The sequence below is a fragment of the Lathamus discolor genome, chromosome 3, assembly GCF_037157495.1.
Source record: "Lathamus discolor isolate bLatDis1 chromosome 3, bLatDis1.hap1, whole genome shotgun sequence".
Classification (NCBI taxonomy): Eukaryota; Metazoa; Chordata; class Aves; order Psittaciformes; family Psittacidae; genus Lathamus; species Lathamus discolor.
In genome coordinates, this window is record NC_088886.1 from 89,259,770 (window position 1) to 89,287,740 (window position 27,971).

At 39.2% G+C, this 27,971-nt stretch overlaps 1 protein-coding gene across 3 annotated transcripts; it reads right to left on the reverse strand.

The window, feature by feature from the left end:
* Positions 1-184: 184 nt before the first annotated feature.
* Positions 185-27,457, reverse strand: PPIG (peptidylprolyl isomerase G). 3 transcript variants are annotated; one of them, XM_065670439.1, is made up of 13 exons: positions 27,193-27,457; positions 19,204-19,283; positions 19,026-19,100; positions 16,755-16,862; positions 16,198-16,242; positions 14,512-14,599; positions 13,429-13,458; positions 13,200-13,339; positions 4,493-4,697; positions 3,310-3,477; positions 2,700-2,784; positions 1,763-1,899; positions 185-1,460 (listed from the first exon to the last, which is right to left on the reverse strand). In XM_065670439.1, the coding sequence occupies exons 2-13, from the start codon at positions 19,262-19,264 to the stop codon at positions 341-343; spliced, it is 2,262 nt and encodes a 753-aa protein (XP_065526511.1). In that variant the 5' UTR covers positions 19,265-19,283; positions 27,193-27,457; the 3' UTR covers positions 185-340. The 3 variants fall into 3 exon arrangements, with proteins under 3 accessions (XP_065526511.1, XP_065526512.1, XP_065526513.1); XM_065670440.1 differs by lacking the exon at positions 27,193-27,457 and adding an exon at positions 21,296-21,312; XM_065670441.1 differs by lacking the exons at positions 19,204-19,283; positions 27,193-27,457 and having other exon boundaries at positions 16,755-16,798; positions 19,026-19,085.
* Between the last annotated feature and the right edge of the window lie 514 nt (positions 27,458-27,971).

Below are 27,971 nucleotides of genomic sequence, written 5' to 3' on the forward strand. Positions count from 1 at the left end.
TACTTGCAGCTTTCTTCCCCACGTATGGATAAGCTTCTTCACAGGCAGCCACTGTCCTAAACTAAGTTCATCAGGTAAAAACTAACTGCAGCATAGAAGTTAACTTTCTAGCTGCCAACAGACAAAAAGGATATATAAACCAATGAAATATTTAAAAACACAGCACACTGTATTACACACATAATTCATTTTTCATTTCAAGTTTATTAAAACTTTAGCAGTACAAATGATCCAGGTTTTAGATTATCAAAAGACCAAACTGAAGTCCACATCTTAAAAAAAGGCGTTCCCCAAAATGTCTCTAAAACTTTGAGACAATGGAAACATTAAGTCCACACACTCATCCATGCCTGTCATCATCTGTTCCAGGACTTGTTTCGTGATCAGACTTTTTATCCTTACTAGGGGCATGATCTCTTTCCTGACTCTTTGATTTTTGGTTTATTTCTTTTTCTGCTGAGGATCTGGTCTTTTCCTTTTCTTTACTACTGCGTGAATATGATCTTTTTGATTCTCTCTCTTTGCTACTTGGTCTCTTTTTTGAGTCTGGACTTCTATCCTGATCTCTACTAGACTTCTTATCTTTACTGGATTCAGGACTGCTACTTTCACGGCTTTTTGAACGCCTCTTCCTTTGGCTTTCAGAATCATTTCTCTTATATGAGCTTCTACTTTCTCTATTTGAGTACCTCTCCCTGTTTCTGCTTTGACTTTCTTCCCTCTCTGAGCTCCTTGATTCTCTCCTCCTCCTGTTTTCTCTTCCTCTATATCTATCTGGTGTACCTCTTCTTTCTCTGCTTCTCGATCTTCCTCTTCTTCTTGTTTCTCTATCTCTATTCCTTGAATAGTCTTTACTTCTGCTGCGATCTCTGTCTCTGCTTCTTGATCTTCCTCTCCTACCCCTATCTCGGCTTCTGCTGCGATCCCTTGTTCTACTGCTGGAACTATGTTTTCCTCTAGCATGCTCACGCTCTCTGCTTCTTGACCTGCGTTTCTCCCTGTCTTTACTCTTCCTATGGTCTTGTTCATTACTTCGTGAGCCTGCCCTTTTACTTCTCTCCTTGCTTCTACTTCTTTCTTTATCTCTCCCTCTAGAATCATAGCGTTTTTCTTTTTCTCTACCTTTCTCATGGTCTCTCTCTTTGCTTCTTGATCTTATCCTTTTTTCATCATGTCTACTGTACTTAGAGTCTCTTTCTTTACTTTTTGATTTCTCTCGGCTTTTACTATGGCTTCTAGATTTAGCTCTTTTCTTGGCCTTGCTTTTGTTATGCTTGTCATCTTTTTCTGAATTCCTTCTTGTCTCCCTGTCTTTACTGCTGGATTTGTGATCTTTTTTCTTCTCTCTTTCCCCTCTTCTGCTTGGGCTTTCAGAAACATGTCTGTGGTCTGATATTTTTCTCTCTTTTCCTCTTCCTGGGCTTTTTTGATTATCTTTCCTGTTTTCATGTATTTCACTCCTTGGAGAGAAAAAAATACAATTTTTTTAAATATTTTTAACCCCTTCCACTCTGAAAAATTAAGTCAGAAGCAAGACAGCTTCACAACTGAAACTTATATCGCATTAGGTCATCTATATCAATAACAATATATTTACAGTGGCATGACTAAAATCAGGCACAAATAATGGGATAACTAAATCAGCGCCCCAGGTTTTTTTTTTCCAGAAGTAACAATAACGGATAATCTAAGATGATCGGTATCACTTTAATTATGTTAAAAAAAAATTCAATGCATATATTCCAGAAAGAAATAATCTTACTTGTCCCCTTTTATCCATCTTTCTCCACTAGATACTCTCATTCTCTGAGCTCTTTGCATTTCTTGCCTCCAATGTGGAGGAGTTTCACTGCGTCGGAATCGATCTCTTGACCTGGATCTGGAAGGTGTCCGGTAACGCTTGAAAAGAATAAGAGAAAATTGGGTGTAAGTCTGAATTTCACATGGCGTGATAGCTATGCAAGTTTTTTAGCCCTGGCAGTCGATTCTACATAGCACATAACATGACACTTCATAAGTATATAACAAGTTCACATTGCAAGTTATTAACTTATTGAAAAATACATTTGGCATTCAGCTAAAGCAGGAATGCAAACTGTCTGATCAAACAACTATTTTAAAGGTAACTTTGATTTTTGTACTCTGCTCAGAGGTCTTCTCCTGTTGCTTTTCTAAGAATGAAAATTCTTTTTAGCTCTGACAAGAAACACGAAGACAATACTTCACACTTATTTACGGTTTTTAGTAAAATTTGAGGGATAGAGACTTCTGCTACTAAAAACATTTTGCTACAAGTACTGTGTAACATATGGCTTCACAGAATAAGAACCAATCTGACAGCTCCCCCTGCCAAAAGGTGGAGAAGTCTTCCACACATTCCTGTGACTGATGTCATACTTCTTCTGCTCATCACGAGAACCGTTTTTGAGCTAATTCCATTCACAAAATCACAGAGGGTACTACAGTAATATGAAGAAAGCATTTTTTTGTTCAAATAAAGTTCCCCTTCAAGTAAACCTGGTATGCAAGCAGGAAATTAATTTTCCTTGCTGTCTTCCTTCAAGCCTCAGCCCCCAAATCAATTACAGTGCACCTTTTCTATTTTACATCAACCACCCTAATGAAAATGGTTCCTAACACCAGCTGTAAGACTGTGCTACCACCTTGTTTATTCTGAGGAACAGATTGTAAGCATTTACCCTTGGTCCTCTTCCTTTTATTTTCCTTCCAGATCTGGTCACTAACAGCCTCCTCTGGTACGTTGACTGTGAATTCGATAGATTACTAAAAGTAATTTTTAAAAAGTTATATTGTTATTGACATAAAAAAGAAAAAATAAAAAGCAATTTTAAAACATCTTCAGAAATCAAAGCAAAAACACACACGCAATTTTATTTCTTATAATCAGTGCAGATAGTAACAACCACACAGTAAAAACTTCAGGTTCTGTGACTACAAAATATTCGACAAGATTTCCAGGTTTTTCCATTTTTGAAAGAAGACTTTATAGATTCAGACTGGGCATGCTCCAATAAATTTTAAATGAAATTGTATTGCACCTTCCTTTCTTTCTCTTGAATTGGTCATTTTAAATTTTTCATTCACTAAAACCATTTTCAGAGATTAAGTCTTTGTTCTAGGACAAAGGTAACAGCTGCCAACAGACTGAGAAATCCTTTTTCATCCAGCAGTGCTCACAACATGGAACTGTTTAACAGGGAGAGGATTCACTTAACATTAGAGTCCTAAACCAGTAACCTGACCATACCACTGTCAGCACATAGTCAAATTCAAAACATAATATGTTACCTTTCCCTTTCCTTCTCTCTGCTTTTCCTCTCTTTTTCTTTCTCTTCTTCTTTAGGAGGGCTTTTCCTCATCAGGAACCGGTTTTCAGGTACAGGAGGAATTTCTTCAGGACGGACAGTAGACACTGGCTGTGCTTCAGCATTTTCATCTTCACTTTCACTGGAAGAGCTTTATTTGTGTTTAAAGAAAAATTATACTTGAAGTGAGTTATTAGGACGAGGGAAAACCTTTCAATCCATTTAGATAATTCAGAAATTCTCTCAATTCAACATCCAATGATACCACAAGGAACTCAAGAAACAGCTATTTCAGATAACTTTTTCTCCCCTATGGCATCTTTGGTCTAAAATAAACAACTACAGTAGATTTCTGACCAAGATTTTAAAAATCTATGAAATCCAGTTCACATTGAAACAAAATTGGTGCAACACTGAACATCATTTACTCTCTAAATACAGCTTAAAAACACTATCAGGAGAGTCAAATTCAGATTTTACACTAGCATATATAACTGGCTACAAACTAGTGGAATTCCAAGCAGTTGGAATAAGAAAAATTTGTGTGAAACGGGCTTAGTCCCACTGAAACAACGTTTAGGCAGCACTGCCCTATGTGAACATGTCTTACATTTTGCTGCCAGCATAGAAAAACATGACTTGCACAGACACAGCTTGTATCTCACATTAACTGTAAGTGAAACTATTAAATTAGAAATAACATTTTCAGAAGGAAGAGTGCCTTTTGAGTTTTACCACCTTTCAGTGATATGGCAAGACTTTTGGCATATCAGACCAAAATAATGTTCATTTATTCACTTCTCATTTAACTTTGCATACTACATTCTCCAAAGTCTCACTGCATATAATTTAAATTGTATCATATAGAAGTGAATTTAGGGAAGCAAGTTATCACCACCTATTTCAAACCAAGCACTCCTACAACTTATCAGGCCAAAAACATGTTAAGTCTTTGTCCTTTCCTTCACTCCTTTACAAACTGCAGAATGTATGCATATGGACACTGTCCTTTACCACCATATCAGAAAAATTTAAGCTTGTATATGGAAACCGACTCTCTCCCAAACTTCAAAATACCTAATTCACTAGTTACAGAACACTATTCCGCAGTGATAGGACAAGAATATGTATGGCGTACATGTAACAAAGCAAAGTTTAAAATTCACCTTTTCTTGCTTTTCTTTCTCTTTTTCTTTTCTTTCTTATGCTTCTTGGAATTTTTCTTTTGTTTCTTTTTTCGTTTTTTAGACTTCTCTTCCGAAGCACTCTCAGAATCCGACGATGAATCAGAAGAGGATTCTGAATCACTTGAACTTTCCGAGTCACTAGATGAGGAAGATGACTTGTGCCTTTTCTTTTCTTCTTTCTTGGCTTTAAGTCAGAATAGCAAAGAGACATTTTAACATTAAGCAGGAAAATTAACTCATCTAGTATCTGCCTGAAATTCTTATAATTGCATCATGAGACTACTTCATCAAAATCCTTAAGAACAAATGGAAGTTTTGGAGAAAACACTGTTTCTCCCAAGTACAATAAAGGGTATGTCTAGAAAGACATCAGAAATTTCCGACATTTTGCATTTACGAAGCTCTATCAAATTTATACTGTCAAGAACTTGTAGAACTGTGCAAGTTTTCAGATGACATTCCATTCAGCATAAGCTACATATGAAGAATTACTTAAAATTTACAAGATGTTTTATGTTTGTTCGATGGTTTCTGGGTGGTGGATTTTTTTTCTTTTCAAGTTATTAACCAGCTGGTATGCAAAGGAACCCTGCTAAAGAGCAGACTAGTCCTTAATTACACAGCTCACCGTTTCTCATGTGGCTGCTGGAGCTGCAAACCAGCAACTCACTGGCAATCTGGCACTTGTCTGACTGGAAATAATCCAAGCACGCAACTTTTCATGCCCTTTAACTGATCTGAGCATGATGTAAGTGATATAAGTATTATTTCAGAGTCACAGTAATTTGAAAAAATATATACAAACAAAAAGGGCACTATAAAAACTTTACTAAAGGAAATTTAGGCTTCGGAGTTATGATGCTTCCAGTAAATCAGTTAAATTATATGAATACTCTTGAAATGTGTTATGAAATTTGTATCAGGTTATTGTCCAGAAAATTGAAAGCTCTATCCAGAAAATCGAGAAAAGAACACTGGCTGACTTCAGACTGCTGTAGCTGACTTTTCTAATTAGCATCAAATATCATTTTACTTCGTCATTGCAAATTATAAAGACAGCTCATCATTCACTACACAACATACTACAGCCACAAGACAGATGAAACAGAACCTTCACCATTAAATAGAAGAAAAACATTCCAAAACCAAATACTGATGTCATAGAATCAGCTAGGTTGGAAAAGACCTTTAAGATCAAGTCCAACCACTACCCCCGGACTGCCAAGTCCACCACTAGCTAAACCATGTCACTGAGGGCTTCGTCTACATGTTTTTCTAACGCTTCAAGACAATGATGCTACTTCTGGGCAGCCTGCTCCAATACCTGATTACCTTGTCTGTGAAGAAGCTTTTCCTAATATCCAATCTTGTTTCCTCCTCACAGTAAACAACCATATTTTAGGAAAACACTTGTTAAGACTTTAGAACAGACTTCAGATCAGAGACAGAAATGAATTTTAAAGTTGTGTATTAATCCTAACTTAAAGTATTAGCATTTTGCAAAGCTTTTAATAGCTCGCTCTATCCAAAGAATTCACGATTTACACAGGTATTATCTGAGCTACATTAACATGTGAGCAATTTAAATGCAAACCTCCCACCCTCTCCACTTCATCTGCACAAAACAGCTAAGGGAAAACATGAGGTACCAAACACAGGATTATGACTACACAGCCTGTCTGCATCCGAAAACAATTCGCGGAACACAATGTCTTCACACAGAAAAAAACATAGAGATGTTTCTCTTAACAGCCTAACCTTTTTCGTTTCTATTAAAGACAGAGAAATTAAAGCTACTTAGTCTGGCTAAGCATTTCTTCTGTTGGTTTCCACTTTAGCCCAGTAAGATGATGCAATCTGAATTTAAGTATTCTATATCAGTCATTGTTATAAAATAACTAAGTCAAGAAATTAGAAAAACTCTAGTAAAAAAGGGGGGAAAAAGGTAAAAATGTTATGATTCTGTTACATGATTTCTGTCCTTGCTCTACAGAAAACAAGCCCTCTTGGGTACTGCAACTCAAGTGTCAGAAGAGACAAAGATTTCCATAACTTCAAAGAATACAGGTTATTGACCAGGCATTTTTACTTACAAACAGCCTTGGTTTTGTACATATGGATGGGAAGAAAAACTCCACTTCAGAATTCCCTGCTACCAATCTCTAAGCATATACCACACTTACAGATGTGTATATACAGTGTATATACAATAAGTGGCAGCAGTACCAAATACTGAGTAATATATATTAACAGTTACTTGACTTCTAGCATTCAGTTATTTGGGAAATGGATTCTTTGAATTCTATATAAGCAGATTAGAGATCTGAAGGCAAAAAAACCCAAAGGTGATACTTCATGTAGAGAACTTTAGGCAGTGGAAACATTCTATGAAGAATACATCTGGTAACTGCCCTTCTGAAAACAAAAGTGTCTGTTTAACTGTTTAACTGTTTAATGGAACAGTGTATCCATTTTTTGATTTATCAGTATTAGATACTCCTACTGCTTAGCAGGTATTACCATGCTTACTGACTCTTGGGAGGTAGCAGTAGGTATCTGCAACTGCAAACACAAGCTCAATGTGGAAACTCTCAAATTCAGGTCTAACTTGCAAAACTGCATGATGGGAGGTAGCAACTTTTCAAGGATGATCAAAAGCAATGAAACTTACATAAAATTCCTTGCCAAACTGGTCAGAGAAGAAAAATGTATCCTGGGGATAATGAGCCTTAGTGTAACAGTTAGGGATGCACTATTTGTAACAATAAGCTAGTACTTCCTACCAACTTAACTTTTCATCAGAAAAAACATTCCCATTTAGGCTAGAATGGTAAAAATCAGCAAGGACAGATCCACGGTTGCCCAAAACACATCTCTAGTTGCACTTCAGACAGCTTTCCTGTGACTGGTGATGCGCTGTGCAAACTCCATATTGCCACTTGGAAAATGGATATAACTGGGTATGCTTTAGTGTAGCAGAGTTGAGTGTGGATGTATTACACCACTGCAGAGATGGACAATGAAGGGTTCCTAATGAAAAAGTCATGATTTCTCAGAAAAGCATCAGTTAAGCTTTCATTCATAGCATCATCTCTTAATACTAAGTTTTGTTCTGCATATTGTTACTGAATGTAAAACAGTGAATTCAAATGTATGAAGTTGTCATACTTTACTCCCACCAGCCCATCTTCTCATCTACCATATCCTGCCCAGAGCACCTTCTGCCTGTAGAATGTGATGCACTGATGTTCTAGATCTATCAGCAGCCTTCAATGTTATTCTAATCTTTTTATTACAACATCCATAATGAAAGCTAATCATACCAGGGACCTTAAAGATCATCTACTTCCAACCTCCATTTATTAGACACTTTTGGCTCTGGCTTACTCAAAAAACCCCACTATATTGCAATATACTGTTTCCCACATCCCTTCAGGCAAAACAAGATGTCTCCAAGCTCAATTTCAGAAGTTGTTGAATAAGGCATCAATAAATGTAGTTATTTCCTGTATTTTATCCCTCCTGCATCTGTTTTAAGCATGTCAAAAACTATCTGTGACAGTTTTATCTGCATTATTGTAACAAGTTTAGGTGTGTTAAAGTTACTACTTTAATAGATATAAATGCAGGTGAATTAGTGAGCAACTACCTCAACAAATATAATGTGATCCTTACGCAGAAAATAACACCAATAGCAGATGCATTTGGGAAATCATGTGGCAGGTAGGAAGTGAAATGACGAGGGAAAAAAAAAACCCCACACCCAAAAATCAAAACAAAAACCCCAAAATAAAACAAAAAACACAGCAACTAAAAAGCCCAGAACTGTTTATGCAGCAAAGGCAGAAACAGAGAACAGTTTAGGTTGGAAGAGCCTCTAAAAATCATGTAGTCCAACCCCCCTGCCATGAGCAGGGGCATCATCAACTAGATCAGGTTGCCCAGAACCACATGCAGCCTGGAATGTGGCACAGGTTGCCCAGAGAGGTGGTAGATACCCCATTACTGGAGACACTGTGCTAGTGTTTTACCACCCTCATTGTAAAGAATTTTTTCCTCAGATCCAGCCTGAATCTTCCCTCTTTTAGTTTAAAACCATTACTCCTCATCCTGTCACAACAGGCCCTGATAAAAAGTCTCTCCCCAAATATCCTCTTGCAGCAAGAGGTTTTAGACACACTTTTCTGGTGACATCTAACTATCTCTGTCCAGCAGCAAATGCTATTTTGAATACTGAACCAATTTGGTGCTGGCCAATCACAAATCACAATAAATGAAACCAATCCTGCAGCATGAAGGTCAGCAAGAAAGAAACAGAGCTCTATTTACAGTCCAAGTGTTCAGCTCATTACATTCAGGATCAGGTTTCAACTTATGACCATGTATGAAATAGATACATTGCTTCCTACTCCATTCACTGTGACCTATTAGCATTTGCCAGACTTCATGAATTACATGATCATGCTGCATGGCACTGCCAAGGACCCTCTGCATCTCAGCTGCCTGTGACCTGCAGCAAGTCTTAACGTTAGCCCCATGATACCAGACTCTTGGGCTTGAAATGAAGAAATGGCCTGGCCAGAAAGCAGGCGGGTTCAGGCACTTTTTAGTGTCAGAACAGGTGATCTCATCTTGCAATTCACAGTAGTGACACTCAGAAAGTTACTTTACAGTCAAATCTAGTAACTTGTGCTGGCCTACAGCAGTCCCCAAAAAGAGGGTTCCTTTAGTTCAGGACATTTAGACAGATATTTTCCCTGATAATTTTCCCCTGTGTTTAACTGCACTGCTCTTCAGACTATCAGGTCTTCTTTTTTCCTCTTTCCTATGCATCTTGCTTCAATTATTTGCCACAGGTTCCTATTATGTCTTTCACTGCTTGATTAAGGACCAACTGTATCTTACAATGAAAATTATACACAGTAATCACATAGGGAATACTGCTATTCTTGATTCCTGTTGATCAGATGACATTGCTACTGTGAGGAGTCCTGTATCAAAAATGCCCTGGATATAGATGTTTCTGTAGACAAGCAACCTACCACTAAACTGCAACAGCAGAGGAGGGGGCGGAAGAAGAAAAAAGTCATCTCCAGCTCCACTCCGACCAGCTTTGGCTAAAGCGAAGCCAGTTTATACCTCATTGCTAGTTCACTAGAAGGAAAAAAATAATAACCTGGAAGAGAAAAGTCTGAAGTCTAGGTAAGATGTGAATAGCCACTTTCCAAAACTGCTCTTATTCCATGATTCCTAAATGTGTCATTTGGTACTGTATCAGTGCTTGAGAATTTGTACTGACGCTTTTTTTAAGGAAAAAAATACTGATAGAATTACCTAATTACAATATTGTTCTTCGATGAATTGTAAAGCAGCCACAGTCTGCCTTAATTGCAGAAAGCACACTTGCACGAGCAGTGATTCTACAGGGACACTCATGTTGTCATCAATGAAGATCACAAATCAAGCCTAGCACTGCTCTGTGCAGAATCCCCCAGCAATATGCTTTTCATGAGAATCTTCATTACAATCTTGTTAAAAACTACCTCATGCACAAAGCCATTTAATTTTGTCATCTATTTTTGAACCAGGATGTCAGTGTCTCACATTCCTGAAAACATCCAAGATACACCTTCGATTAACTAGTCATGATCTCAACCAATGCAGTCACACTTGTTTGACTAAACCCCCTTCTCAAAAACTTTGTCTATCAGTATCAACCCCCTCCTTTTTTCTTTAAGAAAGTTAGCACTGTGTTACTTGTTCCAGTTTTTCTTGAGACTTGCATTAGTTTATCTAGTCCGTAATGACCTTTCTAAATACTTGCTCTATACTTAGCTTTCTTCTTTTATTCCCGCCTCCACCCTTCCCCCAGTTTTCAGGATTTTCCCTGGAACTTTTTAAGTTTTTCTAACAATAGCATCACTTGGCCAGAGAAATTATTCTTCTATAATGTAGCTCCTCTCATTCATTTTTACTAAACCCTCCAACTTTAAGGAACTAAAAGAAAAAGGAAGGGGGGGGGTGGTGGAGGGGAGAGGGGAAGTGACAGGGGAAGATGGCAAGCATTTCACTTCTCTAGTCGATCATCCTCTCAAATCCCAGATGAAAGTTTCTGATCTAGGCCTCCGCAATATTATAATTGTGACTGCTGTATTATTCAACTCATCAAATCCAGTAAATTAGCTCAGACAAGTCATCATCCACTCATTCCTAAATAAATCCAATTCTTCTGTACAAAGTGATAAGATTTGCTTTCTTCATAAGGCATTTTATCTGGATATTCATCATGATACCCCAAAATCCAATTGCCTTTCCTCAACTTTAACCTAAGAAACATTCATAGCAAGCACCTACCTTCTACTAATTATACTGGCTTTCATGCTAAACCCAAGAAATATCAGTTCTATTTTCATTTCATAAAGACTTGTCAAATTTCTTCGTGTTGCCTACCAGACAAGCTCATACAATAAATATTTCAGTTTAAGCCTCCCTTGCTATCATAATATACCCTCCCCCCACAGAAATTCACTGTTACACTTCCATCACTGGAGATCTCCTTGTATCTTTTGTCTTACCAGCAAATTCTTAGAAGCAGTCTCCTCTGGTAACTGCCTCATATTTCAGAGTATCAGCTCCCTTTTGCCTCCTAGAGTAATGTGCTACAAACAGTACCACTATTTGATGGCTCTCTGTTGATTATCTTCAATGACACTGCTTGCCTCCACAAACTGCACCTCCTATCTGGATTCCCTGGCCTCTTCCATATATTGACAGGTCCAAGGGCCAATCCTGATCCACTTGTCAGCTTTGGACTGCAGCTTGGCAAGTCTACTGCTGATGTGATGACAAACTGTTCCTCCTACCTCCACTGCCTTAGGTCAACACAGCCCATCAATAGTTCCATGTTGTGCCCTTAGCAAAAAACAGTTCCAGCCATGCTATTATCTCTCACAGTAGAAACACATTTGCCTTTGCAGGTCCTACAGACAGTCTTCCTCTTCCAACAGCAGGATTCTCCACCCACCAGGATCTCCCATCATAGTCTGTCAGGCAGCACTGTAACCAGACTGGCTCTGCATTAGTGCCCATTAGAGCCCACATCTCCCCACTCTCAGCTCTGTTCTCTACATGCCCAATCCTGGCACCTAAGGCCTCTTGATGTCCGAACACTCCCGCTGTCCACCATTATCTAGAACAGTGCCTTATAGTGAGCCAAGAGGGCTATCCCATTGCCCTGGCACCAATTTCCATCCGTGGCACACCAGAACAGCTACAGGAAGCAGAGTGTCCAGAATCCTACCAGGACATAAGAAAATGGATAGGACCAGACAGTCAAGATATTTCCAAAAGCCTGTTCTCTTTTACGAGAAGTTAAAGGGAACAAAAAAAGACAAAAAACCTAACCCCAAAACATTTTGTATTTATTTTATTCACTCTTTCAATGACATGTACTTTAAAGCCCTGCCTAATGGCTTTAAGTCAGACTGCTCAGTGCCAAAACTTAAGTAATTTGATTTCAAGTGTTCTAGACTGGACTGAAAATGGAGTGTGGCAAACCAAAGCAAACATGTATATAGACATGTAAACAGGTATCTCACCCACTAGATTCACCCATTCTACGTCTGTATTGGTTTATTTTCTAATCTACGCCATCCGTGCATTTTCTAACAGATACCATGTTCCTGAGTACTGTCCAGAGAACCAAAATTATGTCCTAACACACAAGGTCACTTATGAGTTCATCTGAGAAGTTCCAAAAGCTTTGAGAAGTCAGAAGCCCTAAGATACTTTGCTTGGAATTCTGAGGTATTCAAAAGATCACCTCAGACTCCAAAGTCATTCTACTAGACATCACAACAGGTGAACACAGAACTACATCAGAAAGGAGAGGAAAAACTAAGAAGCTCAAATCTTATTGCTTGTATTTTCCTTAGGCCAAGGAAATATCCCTGATGCAATCCTTCACAGTACATAGCAGCAGAAGATGCTATGAATGAAAAAGCATGATGATCCCTATCACAGGTCCTACCAAACATGCATCCTGGGTTTCCTCTAATGAGATTTTCCAGAGTGACACCAACAACTTAGATTGAGCCTTATTTTGTAAAAGAAGCAGAATCCAATCTCCAATACCATGCTCCACTCTAAAATGGTACAGCAGGACATCCCTTCCAGAAAGAAAGACAGGTACTGTCATAAACCCATTTAAGAGTATAGTTTACAATAATTATTGAACTTATTCCAAGTTTCTTCCAGGCTTTACTAGTCTTCAGTACCTGTTCTGAAGATTTATCTAAAAAAAAAAAATTGAAATAAGTTCAATACCTACAAAAATTCCAGCAATTATCAAATAGTCGGACTGCCATCAACCTTAACACAGCACTGTTTTCTATGTGACAAGTGCTTGCCAGCATTGTACTAAAATTTAGCTACTATAAGGAAATCCAAGACAGGAGAAGCTTTAAAGAAAGCACATAGGATGTTTCTTTAATGTCTTCTGCATCAACACAAATTGATGTATCAATTAGGCTTTTTTCGAAGACAAATGTACTGCAAAATTCACCAACTGCCCCACCATCCATCACGAATAAGTTTCTAAATATTTTTATAAGCAACCAACAGGGAAGAAAATGAGCAAAATTACCTCACAGTTTGCATCCATGTAAAATGTACAGTTCAACTTTACCTTTGGATTTTGGAATTAACTCTCCACAACTCAGTATGCGTACTTCAGCATATGGTTTACTAGATGCATCTGTTTTCTGGTTTTCAATTTCTCTCACAACTTCTTGACCTGAGATGACTTGTCCAAAAACAACATGATGTCTGAAGAATTTAAACAACAGAATTCTTAGTACTTCATTTTTGCAAGGCAGTTTCCAAACAAACATAAGAAGGAGATAAGAGATATTTACCCATCTAAGTGAGGCGTAGGTTTAGTTGTTCTGTTGTTTCCAGGTTTTTAAAGAGAAAAACAAAGTCAGTATTAGTGGAAAGCAGTCACCATTTGAATCATGTCATATACACATATGAAGGTGCAAGTCTGACTGAACTAACAAACCTAGTATATATTATTCTGTGTCCAGCTAAAAATATTTCATGTTTTATACATTAAACTGCTTGTTCAATTCATTATCACATTTTACTGAACAAAATATGCACATAATTTTTTAGACAGCACCCTCATACAGGATAAGTATTATATTTATTAAATGGTATAAAAAATACCAAGAACAAATTAAGATAAATGCCTCAGAACAGGAAAACTGCAAGTAACCTTGTATACATTAGAAAATAATCAGAAATCAAAGGAAAAAAATAACTGCATGTACAGATTATTCAGCTCAGAAGTAGAAGTGAATTTCTCTCAGCTTTCCCCAATTTTAGCCCTAAGATATACAAATGTCAGCCACAGCAGAAGTAAAAAATTGGGATAATTACAGTAATGACCACTCAGAAACCCCAAAATAGTGACCTAATGGCAAGTGACATCCACAACTCACTATTTAATTAAAGCATGAAATGTCAGTAAAAGTGATGTATTTCAAGACTGTTTTCTGTAAATAAAGAAGAGTCAAGTTTTAACTGTAAATGAGACTGCACTGGAAAGTTATTATGTGACCAAAAAGCCACAAACCTCTACTGTTTTTGAGAGCCCCCAAAGCTGTTCTGCCTTCTTCCAGACAACATGTACTAGAAGAAAGTGGTAAGAATTCTACAAGGAACTACCAGGCTTGCTTTATTGGCCAAGTTAGAACACAAGCTACTGAAAATTATCAAAAGGTCTTCTGCACTAAATAAGCACTAAACACAAAAGTGATAATAATTGTCAGGTTCCCTAAACAGTATATTAGGAAAATGTCTATTTCCATGCAACTCTGTGACAAAACACCAACTTCAGGTTTGCAAAGCATCTAGTCTTCAATATTTACAAGGATTACCTTTACAACTTACAAATGGCAAGCCACGCACACATTTCAGGACAGTACAATACTTACATAAAGAACTGTGAACCATTTGTGTCTTTCCCTCGGTTGGCCATTGAAAGGAGAAATTCTTTGTTGTGCTTTACAGCAAAGCTTTCATCTGAAAAAGCGTTTTCAGTTACTTTAAATATATATGCTTAGATAAATGCTGTAATCTAAGTATATTCATCCTTATTAATGATTAAGAAACCCCTCATTTTCAGGCAGTTCTGTTGTTTTAATACACATGCATATCCAGTTTGATAGCAATCCTAAACAGCTTCTGTTTGTCAGACACACAGATGAACTTGCCAAGCTGGCCATTAAGAAAATAACTTAAACAAGTATTATTTCTGATAAGCAAATCACTGTAACAGTTCAGACTAAATTCTAATGAAACTGTGATATGTAATTACTATCTGCAAGAAATTACCCTGTCTCTCTCCTTTCCCTAAACAGCATAAAGGCTGCTTTGACAAAGGAAGTTGACTCAATATTGTGTAGGTACAGATTGCAGGAGCAAGCATTAACAAAGAATTAAAGAATGCTACCTATAAGGATATGGTTTCACAACACACTGTGTCACTGGAAGCAAAACAGACAGTCCCACTCTCTCTTCAGTCACCTGTACAATTGCTATCTGGCATAGCATTGTGCGAAATCTAATCCTATATTGAGTTGGGTAAGGGGATCCACAAAAGCAAAAACTCCCATGAACTAATTTTCACGCTGTGGATGAGGTGACCAGCCAGCTTGCAACTGCCAGAATGTAGGTAGAGGCTTTGCTCTCTCTTCCATCTCTCCCAGCCATACATTTCCTCAAACCTAGCTACTCATTTGTGTTGGTTCTGATGCTTGCCAAATCACTGAACTGGGGCCACTCACTAATAAGGAAATAAATACTTCCTTTTTTTTTTTCCTGCAATAGCCTTTGGGCATTTTAGCAAGTTGAATCAGCTGAAAGTTGGATCTCAATGAGAGTCAAGACAAGGTAAGACCTCCTTCCTTTTGGCAGCTGCAAACTGTTGATTCAACTCAAGGTCTGATACCAAATTGCAGCTTGGCCCTACTAAAATAGTGAATAATTCTTTTGCTTGTTTGCTGCAAGCTCAGGCAAAAACCAACATTAAAAGAAAAACAGCAGGGATGAGGGAGGAGCATAACCACTCCTGCTGGTGACAACTAGCCACCACATGGGGTCAAGTCTAATACAAAAACTGCTCCGCAAAGCACAGAGATGCTTCACTATGTTCTGGACAAACACACTGGAGTGCAAAGAGGTACTTCTTCTGCAATACTGTCTGAAAAAGAACCAGGACTGTGAGGAACCTGACAGCCTCTATTACTAATTCCTCCTGGGTTCAGGAAAGTAGGGCTTTATGCATTCTTTAAAATAAACATTTGCAAGGAAACCTGATTCCATCATGCCTTTCTCCTTTCACTGGAAGAAAGGACAATCCCCAATTTTTATCTAGCTGCTCAAGACAAAAGCATATGTTTAAAAACAGCTAAAAAAAAGTTAATCTGGTAAAATGGGCAAATACAAAAGAGCTTGGTTTTAGTTTTTCTTTAATTAAAAGGTTCGTATCTTAAAAGTAAAATAAAATAACCTAAACTGGACAGTCAAATGCCTCCATGACCAAACAAAATCAGAGACTACAGGCTGTAAAGGTGATTGCTTGTAGTAACACCAAAATAGAGCAGACTAATAAAACTCACCTTCAAAAAAGCCACCATAGATGGATTCTCCTCCCCTGCCATTTCCTTGAAGAAGAAAAAAAAAAAAATCAGTTACAACTTCAGGTAGTGATTAAGAAAGTCAAGTTATGCGGAAGGTGCTACATCAAACAAAATACTAATCAATTGCATCCAAGTCACTGCCATTATTCTCCAAGATATGCAAAGACGACCCAAGACACATCTTTGCAGTCCCAAAACAAACTTGAAAACCAAGAAGGCATTCTCCCCTGTATTCTGCTAGTCTCCCCCTTTTTTTCTCCAATTTTCCAGCAGCAGATATTTTATCCTCATATTTAAACCTTTCAATAGAGAGTACTTACTACTGAGCAATGAAATAACTGAGCAAAAGTGCGTGTGTGCACATGTGCAAATTTATAGAAGTTTCTTAAGTCTTCATATAAAGGTTCTTATGAACAAAAAAGGGGAAAATAAAGGCTGAATCACAGTAATTAATATAAGTAAACGATGCTACGCAGAATTTTTGCAATATCCTATTACATAAGCATTAAAGTTTTCTTCAAAGATTCACATCATACCTTCACTGAAGTCACCTCCTTGGATCATAAAATCCTTCACAACCCTGTGAAACAGACAACTTTTGTAATGCAATGGCTTTTGGGTGGATTTTCCTGTACCCTTTTCACCTGAAGGAAAAGAGGAGGAACAAAACCCAAAATTACTCTTGGTACCTGTAGAACTTCCACTACAAAAAGGTGCTACTTAAGTAAGCACTTAATCAAAATCATCTACTAAGCTCTGAAAAACTAGCTTGTGAGGAAGACACATACCCGCAATACCAATAACGAACTAGCATTTAGGAGAGCAGAGCAGAAACTACCTTCCGTCTCTATGGTTATACCAGAAGAAATCTTTACTTATGTTAGTATACAGCTCTGGTCTCTTCCATGCACATGGACTGAAATTAAACAGCTAGTTGAGGTTTAAGATAAATGACACTGCTCAGAAGCATTAAAGAAACACTCAGATCTTCAGTTACAACATGGCATGTTTAAAGTACCATAAAAGCTCATAACAAAAACGAAGAGCCAGGTGGAAGAACAAGGAATCTTGTTTCCCACTTTCACTCATGATTACAAACTGTCATCTCCATTCCTTATGTCAGCTCTGGTGCTCAAGACCCGTAAGCAAACTCTCTGCTTCAGCTACTTTCTCTGCTACCCTCAAATATGTAAGATCTCTGCTGAACTGGCAAGATGAACAGCTCATGGTGCGTTCTGTGAATGGAAGAGCCACCTCAAGGTAATAGTATGGTAGTCAGTGGTATATGTTGGAAGGAAAAGGATTTCTTCCTCTCAGTGCTGGCAAAGTACTGGTTTGCTCTTATAGCTCTTGTTCTGAGCTATTAAAGTGGCAGCTGTTGTGAAAGGCAGTTGCCTCTGAACTTATCTGTAACAGGCTGGTGCCTCCATATGAATCTGACCAGCTAGAAAAAACTCTTTTGATACAAACTTTGACAAATGTGAAGCTGTATCTGTTGAGTACCTTGGCATATGTCTAACATAGGAAAGGAAAACACAGAGCTGTTGAAAAGTACATGCTGTCTTAAAACAAGGTTCAAAACTGCCTGAAAAAAAACGCGTAAGGAAAACAAAATCAAAATTTGAATTAATCTGCTGATAAATACAATAAACAATCAGCCCATGTATTTTCCTCACTATTCTTAAATATGTTAAAGCAGCAAAGTAGTTCAGCATGTGAATTTGATTTTGAATGTCAGCAACTAAGTATGAACTTAGGAATTTACACCCAAACTGCTGTTGAAAGACTCCAAGTAAAAAATTTAAAGTAGTAGCACCTTTATGCAATAAATCTGACTTTTGGGCAGATCAAGAATGCCATGATCACATGATAACATACTAGGAGCTATCAGGAAGAACCACTTTAAGGTTCAAATTTGTTAACAAATTTTGATAATCTGATTTTGTGCCAGTAAACCTCATGTCAGATCAGGTAATACCTACATTCCTGCAGATACACATGGTGCATTAACTAATGGTGTTCTAGCTAACTTGACATGAATGCAATTATGCACCCACACCTGATTCATGTAATATTAGTACTGCTGAGTGATTTCAGTACTAACAGCTACAGAACCTTGACCTGAAAAACCAGAGAGCTGGAAGGAAAGGAAGCAGAAAATGCTAAAGACAAAAAGCATGTATGCTATTTGAGTATTCACAGAATTCTTCTTGCGATAATAAATTTGAGTCTTGCTAAACTGTCAGTATTTTCAACAAAAGCACGCAGTCCAGAGGACAGTAATTCTGTTTGGAAATGCTTTCAGGGCAGAATTTTCTCAGTATTATGCTCAAAAAAAAAATTTTAATTTTAATAGGGGTGAATATCACCAGTCTCCATCAATAAATCAAAGGGAAAAAAACCCACAAACTAATGAATACAGCAAATACTGTCAAATACCTCAAAGGATCATAAGACTGAAAAGTAAGTCTGCATGGTTGACCTCTTACTGGCTACCTTTCAAGACTGGATGATGTTATATAATGTGAACAGTAATATCTATGCTAGTAACAGAAAATCAGCTTACTGTGTCTGTATTTAAAGTTGATTAGTATATAGTCCCTGCAATATACTAAGTCAAAGCTACAACTGCTTTGATTCTATATCAGATACATTTGAGAAATCAGACAAATCTTGAGAGACAGCAAGAACCAATGTTTTATGGACTTATTTTGCATGTAAGAAAGTGTCAGAAAAATATAACAGACATCAAACTAGCTAACATGGTATTATGTTAAAAATTCCAAATAAATTTAAAATCTACAAACCTGTGCAAAGGCAGCGAAAATTTTCACAAGTCTTTGGACACACATCTGAAAACAGTTCAAAGACCACTCTTCCAGCTAGAAAAAAAAAGCCATATATTTTATGCAATTAACTCTTGTATTATTCTTATGTATCTTGTATGAACATCATGTTTCTGAATGGATATTTTCATTTTCTTACCAGGTACATTGTTGATGGCTATGTCAAAAAAGCAACGAGGCCTCTGGACCTTTACTCCCATGGCTTCAAAAGTTTAAATACTGCAAGTGAGAGAAATAAATTTAGTTCTTCCTTTTGTATAGGGAAACTGTGTAAAATCTTCTACACTGACTTACAAAGACAACAAAAACTGCAAAAAGCAAACCTTAAAAAAAAAAAAAAAAGAGAACAAACTGAAGTATTTTTAAAGGTTCGGAAAATGTGAAGTATTCTAGGTCATTTCCATGTTTTGTAGACCCTAATGAGTTACTTGGGTTGTGTTTGCTGCAATAGTATTAAGCTTGAGTGGTATACTTCAGATAAGGAAATACAAAACAGAAAGAAACTCTAAAATACAGGGATAATAAAGCTTGATTGACACCTTGCTATCCAGACAGTATAGGTAATCACCTAGGTTGCCGACTCCTGGAATTCTATATCCTAGATAAAATAAGCATTAGAGAGGAAGAAAAAAAAAGGGGGGGGAACGACAATAAAAAACAACCCACCAGCTTTGAGACCAAGCAGCTTGTTTGAGCACTCTCAGACAACTTTTTGCAATTGCCTGTTTTAAAAATACTAATTTGTAGTTTCTGTTAGGCTCAGTGTTAGTGGCTGAGGAGGCTGCCATCTCCACATGCCAACCCACCCCTCTGGTCAGTGTTACCAGCTTCAGGTCAGGCCTCTTCTCAGAAATACGTCAGCTGTTGCAGTCCACAACCCAGTTCAGTTCATCTCAGTTACTATTAATTACCTGGGCCATGAACTACAGCTGCTTAAGAGAGAACATAAGGCTCAACTACAAGCACAAAAAGGTGAACAGCCCAGGACAGTGAACTGCTGTAGGCAAGCAGCAACTGCACAAGTCAAGTAGGCATACTTTCAGAAATACCCAAACTTTTGCTACAAACAGAATGGTCTAAGAATGGAAAATAACTTATGATTGTTACAACTTGATAAATCACCAACATATTGTTATGTTAAGACTTAAGCATTCAATGTCTTAAGAATACATTTCCTGGATTCCCACCACTGCAGTTATCAGGAGCTGCTCTAATTGAGAATGAAAGCATTCTACATCTAAAAAAATTAAAAATACACTCTTCCAGCTACTGTTGAGTGAAACTATTTTGGCTTTTTACTATTTCTTTCCTCACCTGAGTCATCATCCCTGGAGGTTTTTAAAAGATACGCAGACATGGTGCTTAGGGACATAGATTAGCAGCGGACTTGACAATGTTAGGTTTATGGATTGACTCGGTGATCCTAAGGGTCTTTTAACTAAATGATTCTATGATTCTTTATCAAGAATTTTAATGCAATTTCCCCCTTTTCTTTGAGTATACCCCTTTGGTTTTATGTAACAAGCACTATCTTAATCCCATTTCTATCTCTGACCTTCCAACATTATGCACAATCACACTATTTTTTCCCTTTTCTGAAGCCACATACTCCCTGAATTACTTCAGAGAGAGGAAAAAATCCCCAATGACAGCAACAGGATCTGTAAGACTGGAGTACCTCTTCCAGAAGTTGGAATATAATACATAAATTTTCAGTTCTAATTATTTTTATTGCCAGAAAACACTACTGAAATCTAGCTGACACACTGCATACATCTCTCCAAAAGCTTCACTCATAGCTGTGCCACAGAACAGCCTCAGAAAATTCAGTTGTCACCATCTGTCACTCTCAGCTTAGGAACAAGAGACTGTAAGAAATCAAAAGACAGCAGTGTAATCATGTTAGTCTATATTCTCTCACTTGTGCTCAGTGCCACTCCTAACATTTTGCCAAGATTACACAATGAAAAATCACAAGAACAATGCAGGACTGATTTAAGTTAAACACCACCCAGTAAACTAACTTCACGTGATTTTTAGCATGACGAGACTTTGCAAACACACAGGATCCCACTAGATATCTTTTTAGCTATATAACTACATTAATTCATACAAGCCAGAGACTTATCAAAAGCAGCAGGCTCAGTCTGCTCACTCCTCTACCTGAATAACTGTTTCTCTTCTATTAGTATAACAAATTTTGTAGTCAGGCAGAGGAACAGAGAAAATACCTGTAGCTGAGGACTTTGTCGGGTTAGCAGAAGGGAGACCAGCTCACCATGCTATACTGCACAGACTCTAGGACAGCTCCAGGAAGGTGGCAGCACGGGCAAGGAAAGTAGATGAGAAAGATGGGAGGGGACAAAGTGCCCACAGAACTGAGACCAGCCCAAAGGACAGCCACCAACTCATACTGTCAGCGGCAGAGAGGCTGTACAGCTGCACAGATGGGCAGGTTTGGTTTTGGGTTTTTTTTCCTAGGAAACCTCTCAGAATAAATGCTACAATAAACAGTTTGCTGTAAGAACTGAAAGTTTTAACCGAACTGTGACATCTAGTCAACCAGTAAGTAGTACCACAACTGATTGATCAATTGTACCCAAACTTCAGACATTTAGCTGTAGAGCTTGAGTGAGGAGGGATTTAATTCCCACTTTACAGGCAATTTGCTTGAGAAATGTAGAGGTATGCCTTAACATTTATATACAGTATTTTAGCCAAAATAAATGAAACTATATATCACACAATTTTTTCTTTCAAGCTGTAAAATAAATGCCAGTATAGTTATGTCAGTCAATTTTTAACTCAGTTTTGTGTAGAACTGGGTGAGAGAGAAGGAAGAAATGAAGAATTCTACCTGAATCCCTATCCTCACAACCTTTAGCTCAATTTGATGTTTTTCTACCTCTCCCTTGTCTCAAAAACATGAAACAAATCAAGTTTATTCCATGTTCTAAATGTTACCTGCACTTTCCCTAAATCCTCCAATAAAATCCCTTAAGCACTGACCGCACTTGGTTCTAAATGACAGTTATGTCAAATGGTCAGTATGAACACCCTGACTGGTCAAATACCAGGCCAAGTAAATATACCTAACTCTTGAGCTGACATTGCCTAGTAAGCCAGGCTAAAATATCAGTGATATTTATCCTACCCACCTGAAGTCAAGTGAGCCTTTTGTTTTCAATATATTTGAACATCCTTTGTGAAGTTATTACTTCAGACAGACCTGAAGTGTTACAGAGAAAACTACAGAGCTACAAGTGATCCATAAACTTAATTTCTATTCATGTAGCATTTAACACCAAATACAATCTTGTACATACTGATCATTTAAAACTTGTCTCTATTAAAAGCAAGTACATTGGGTATGAATTTTAAATACAGACCCAAAGAAAAACAATTTGAAAATACCAAAAATAAGGTCCGAAAATTACAAGTAAAGCTGAATAATACTACATGTCTAGTACCAATAGGGCTTACATCACTTGTGTATTTACCTCTTCAAATTTGTTTTCAATTAGAATGTGGATACTCTTAACCCACAATACTTTTCATTTTTTAATTGTGAACTTGGTGGAATTTTACTAGGAAGGGAATACGATTTTAAACTCAACCCAAAAGATGCTTGCTATACATAACACACAAAAATGTGCTATGCAGGACAATCCTGAGAAGTTGGCTCACTTCTTCCTTCCAAAACTCTGTAAGAAAGGACAATATATCAACCAAAGCACTATCCTGAAATATTTAAGCCATTCATCATGCTCAAGCACCTGCTGTTTGGGAAGCCTCTCTACTAAGTCTAAGTGGAAACTATGGAAAAAAAGCAAAAAAAGCAGGGGAAAAAAAAAAAACATCCCACACACACCCAAAAAAAAAAAAAAAACCAACAAAAAACACAAAACAACCAAAAAACACTAAAACCCCAAACCAGAAAAAAAAAAAAAACCTGAAACAACCAAAACACCAATTCAGTATATCTAACTAAAGACACCTGCTGGTTTTATTTCTGAAAGTGGAATTCCAGTTCAGCTTAGAGCACATTTGTGTTTATTGACAAATTCACCAACAATATTTAGTTTTCTCAGAACAGCCGCAACCATAGCAGGGGCATCACTAGCTGTGTCCATGACGATTTGCATCCCTTCACACCTCCATTAGTTTCATTACTTTGTTCAGATATTTGCAGGATAAAACTGGCCAATTCACAGCCAGGCTGCAGACAGCTGCTCTCCTTCAAAATGATCTGTACCAACGAAAAAAGATAACCATCCCAAACTGTTCGCAGGCATCTCTCTGCCAGAGATCATCACTCAAATGTGTTGATGTGCTTAAAAATACATCTTGGGAATTTTTTTTTCCAAAGTCACCTGTGCTAGCAAGGATCTGGTAATAATACTGTTTAATATAAACTAGCTTCTTTTAATTGAAAGGAGCTAAAGAGCACAGATGCACACCAACTGAAGTATCAACATGTCATACTTCTCACAAGAGGTGATGGTAAGCAGCAATACAGTAGTATTTCCTTCTTTTATGAGGAGAGGAAAAAAACTACTTGCAGCTATGCTGAAGAGGCCATGGTACTACCTAGTTGTTTCAGTCCCTGCACAGGACAGAACAATTGTGGAACAAAGCTGTATTCAGCAGGAAAAAAACAATATATAGTGTCCTATTCCTTCACTTTCTTCTGTGTCATCACCAGCTCCCCCCTATTTTTAATTTGTTCTTGACCTTACCTTTGTATTTTTTCCCTTCTATCAACTTACAATCTGCTCCACTGGTTTTCATTTAACATCCAAATGAAATCAACAATAAAAAGCATAAATTCACATTCTCAGCATTTTGTTTTAGGCCATCTGCAAACGTAGGGAGACAAAACTACATTGATTTATATTGCAAAGATATCCATCTGGAATCTTCAGAAGTATATTTTTAAGCAAAACTGCATCCAGAAAATGAAAATGCACAAAGTGAATACTAAAAATATATCACATGCACTTAGGCTGTGGGGTTCCAGTCACCTGAAGCCAATATAAACATGGGCTGATACCAAAATGGAGGGCTCATACATCCATGGGTTTGGCTTTCATGCAAACAGCCAGCTAGCTGCAGAAAAACTACCCTTTCCTCCCTCTTCCAAGAAAAGATTTGGCAGTAACACACACCAGCTTACAGTGACAGTGGAGCCATAGAATAACGACTAGAAATGAAGTTCTGATTGTGAAATGGGAGACATGAGATTTTGTTCCTAGTTCCATTCCTATGTGACAAGTTTCCAGACATGTTAGGATGATACAATAAAAGGTGAACAACAAAAATCCAACCAGCCCAACCTTCAATTTCCATCATTTCCTCAGCATTTTCCCCAAACACCACCATCTTTTCCTCCATGTTTCACTATCAGTATGATTTTTTGCAATTATTAACATGAATTTAGTCTTCTTGTATTAAAGTACATAAGGAATGCACAGCCAGTTATAACATCTCAGTTGGGAGAATGTAACATTCAGCTGAGAAGGTAGTAACATTCTCTCAGACTATTTAAACAGAAACGCAGGCTCCTACTAGATAATGCCCATTGTTTTATTTTCCTAGGAAAGAGACCTACAGTGCGAAAGATGTTCATATATGTAAGCATACTCTTGTCAACTGCAAGCAAAAAGCCCTGCTGTCAAGAGTTAGTAATGATTTTTTATTATCTAATTGATGCAGAAAGTATTTTTTCCTGTTAAGATTTGTGAACAAATGCAAGTACTTTCTCCCACAAATAAATGCCTTTGTTGGTGTTCACTGCTCCCTCAGAAGCAGCAAAGAAATGTGTCTATTCCGATTCTACCATTCATAACCAGAAAGTGGATTAACATAGGTCTGAAATAATGAATTTATATTTTAAAATTTATAAAATGCTGACAAAAAGCAAGTTTCAGCATTGTATAAAACAAAACAAAAAAAAAAACTTTTAAAGGGTAAAATGCAATCTCCAAGCCATTTAACCAGCAGGACTCCCAAACTAAATTTCAGAGTGGAATCCTTTCCTACCCCTGTTATTGAAGATGAGAGCAATGCAAGACCAATAGTAGGAGACAGTTCTTAATACTGACCCACATTTGCCAACCATAACAAAATCCCCTTGTTCTACCATCTTCTATTCTCATGCTCTCCTCCTTTCTCTAGTACTTTAGTTCTAAATCCCTTCCATACCTCATCCCCGCCTCCTACCTAAACCTCATTCCATTAGAAGATGGCTAAATTTGCTCCATGGCATACACTGACTCTGCTTCCAAATGAAAAATGGCTCCTAAATGCACATGGCATGGAGGACTGAACTGGTAGTGGAGACATCATGCTGCAGCAGAGTAAAATCCTCCATTGCAGCACATATTCTTCACTCCAAATTCCCTCATAATCCACAGATTTTCTGAGATCATAAGGGGAGGGGGGGAATAAATCTTCTTTTGATAACAGCTTGATGACTGCTTAGCTAACTTAAAAAAAATAAAAATGTTTATGTTTCACAGAAGAGGACTGGAAAAATATAAAGTCTTAATAAGACATATAGTGCCAAAGGGCGCTCTCAGAGGACTACTGATGTTGGTATTCTTTGTATGCTCCCCTTCACATCTACTTCATATACAGGAAATGATACTTTTTCCAAAATCTTTATAATTTCAAAAGCCAGTAAAACAAGCTCTGCAAGTTTAGATAAACTAAGCCTTCATAAATCATGTGTAGTTTCCATGCTTTTATCATAGTAGTACCTAAAAATAGGGGTTCTGTTGGATCCCAATGCATTCCTGAATAGGAATAGTAAAATACAATGGGGGAAAAAGATTTAAAAAACATACATATTAAAAAAAAACAACAATAAAACCCAACCCAAACTAAAAACTTTTATCCCTGTCCAAAGAACAGCTTCTTCTGCAGGCAGTACAGAGCAGAAACATGAAAAAAAACCCAACAAAACACTCTCTCAGAAGATACATCTTAGAAAACAGATTTAATGCAAAAGAAATGTTCTCATGGTCCTCTTAAAGCAGGTCTCAGACTATTACTATAATATTATTAACTCGCCAAACATTAGGCAACTACTTGCAAAGGTGACTTTATCATCAATATGAAGTTACTTTTCTAACTGTGACTGAACTGTAAGGCAATGTTTACAACTACAGTAGAGAATATGCCGAGTTTCAATAAACTATTTTTTTTCCTCCTATGCCTCTCTCCTTCAGAGCCTCCTCAATGACTCAAAGTACAAGCATATACTACGGTTTGGTCGTGACTGCACACTACATAAGCCTGAAACTCTTTATTGATAAAAATCCCTTTAAGTGCCTTAGGAAATCCTTAGAAGAGAGAAGCAGAGGACCCCAACTGCCAGCCATGGTAGCTCCTGTAGGCTTCACTTCCCTAGGAGAGGCCTGCAGAGGGGAGGAGAACATGTGGCGCGCAGACAGCCCGGTTACTTCGCCTTGTAGGGGAGGAGTGAGGACTCATTCAAACTCCGGAGCAGGCACCGAGCAGCACCCGACGCCCACCGGGTGCTGGCAGCGGGCAGGCAGACCGGCACCGTGCCGACCCGCGGCTCGCTGCGCCGCGGCGGCAATTCCCAGCCTCGCGGACCCTGCCACCTGGAACAATTTTGGCCGGGCCCCGTGCTCCGCTTCACCCCCCTCTCCGGCTCCCACCTGCCGCCTGGCCCCGCTCGCAGCTCCTCACACCCCCATTTCCTCTCAAGGACCACCCTCACCTGGGATGCCCGGGGGCCCCCCGCCGTGGCAAACGCCGGCCGGCCCGCCTGCGGCCCGCCCGCCCCCCGCACACGGGCCGCCGGGCCTGCCGAGGGACCGTGTGTGCGCGCAGGAAGCCGACCACAACTACCCCACAGCCGCAGAGCGGCGGCCAGCCTAGACCCCTCGGCAGCCCGGGGAGGGGAGGGGAGGGGAGGGGAAAGGAGGGGTGGGGGCTCCCACCCCCATCCGTGACCGAGGCTCAGGCCCCGCGGCGATGCGACCTCCCCACACAGATTCCCCGCGGCCCGCGCTGCGGTCTGGGCCGCGCCTCTCGTCCGACAGCACGGCGACCGCGCCGGACCCCCGCAGCGGCTGGCTACGACACCGGCACTCACCCCGCTCGCGGCCCGCGTCGCCCCGCGCTCCTCAGCGCCTCGCCGCCATGTTAGAGCTGGTGCGGCAAAGACTGCGTCAGTGGAAGGAAAGGGCGGGAGGGGGCGACCCCGGGGGGCGGTGCGGCGGGCTCGGTGGCGAGGCGCGGAGATGTGAGGACCGGCACCCCGGCCCGGGAAGGGTGAAGGAAGCCCCCGGCCGCTGTGTAGCTCTGGCCGGTGGCGGGGAGGAGGCGGGGGCCCCTCGCAGCCGAAGCAGTTGCGGGAAGGGGCGCCCGCCTCCTCCTGCTCGTCAGAGGTGCTCCGCCCCCTCCTGCCGCCCCGTGCCCGCCGCTGCCTGTGGCGAGGCCGGGCGCAGCGCGGGAAGGCGGCGGTGTCGTTGGTGCGGCTGGAGGTACATGGGTGCTCTCCAAGCAAACGTGTCCGGAGCTGGTGTTGGCCTGCCCTGCTGGCGGGACGCTGATGGGTGGCTCAGCGAAGAGCGTGGAAATGGCCAAGAGATTCACAGGATCACAGGGCCGTTAGGGTTGGAAGGAACCTCTGAACGTTGTCTCGTCCGACACCCTGCCAAGGCAGGGCCACCTAGAGCAGGTTACACAGCAACGCATCCAGCTGAGTTCTGAATGTCTCCAGAGAGGGAGACCCCACAACCTCCAGGGCAGTCTGTTCCAGTGCTCTGCCACCCTTAAGGTAAAGAAGTTCTTCCTCATGTTGAGGTGAAACTTCTTGTGTTTTAGTTTGTGGCCATTGCTCCTCATCCTGTCACTGGCCACCATCCTCCT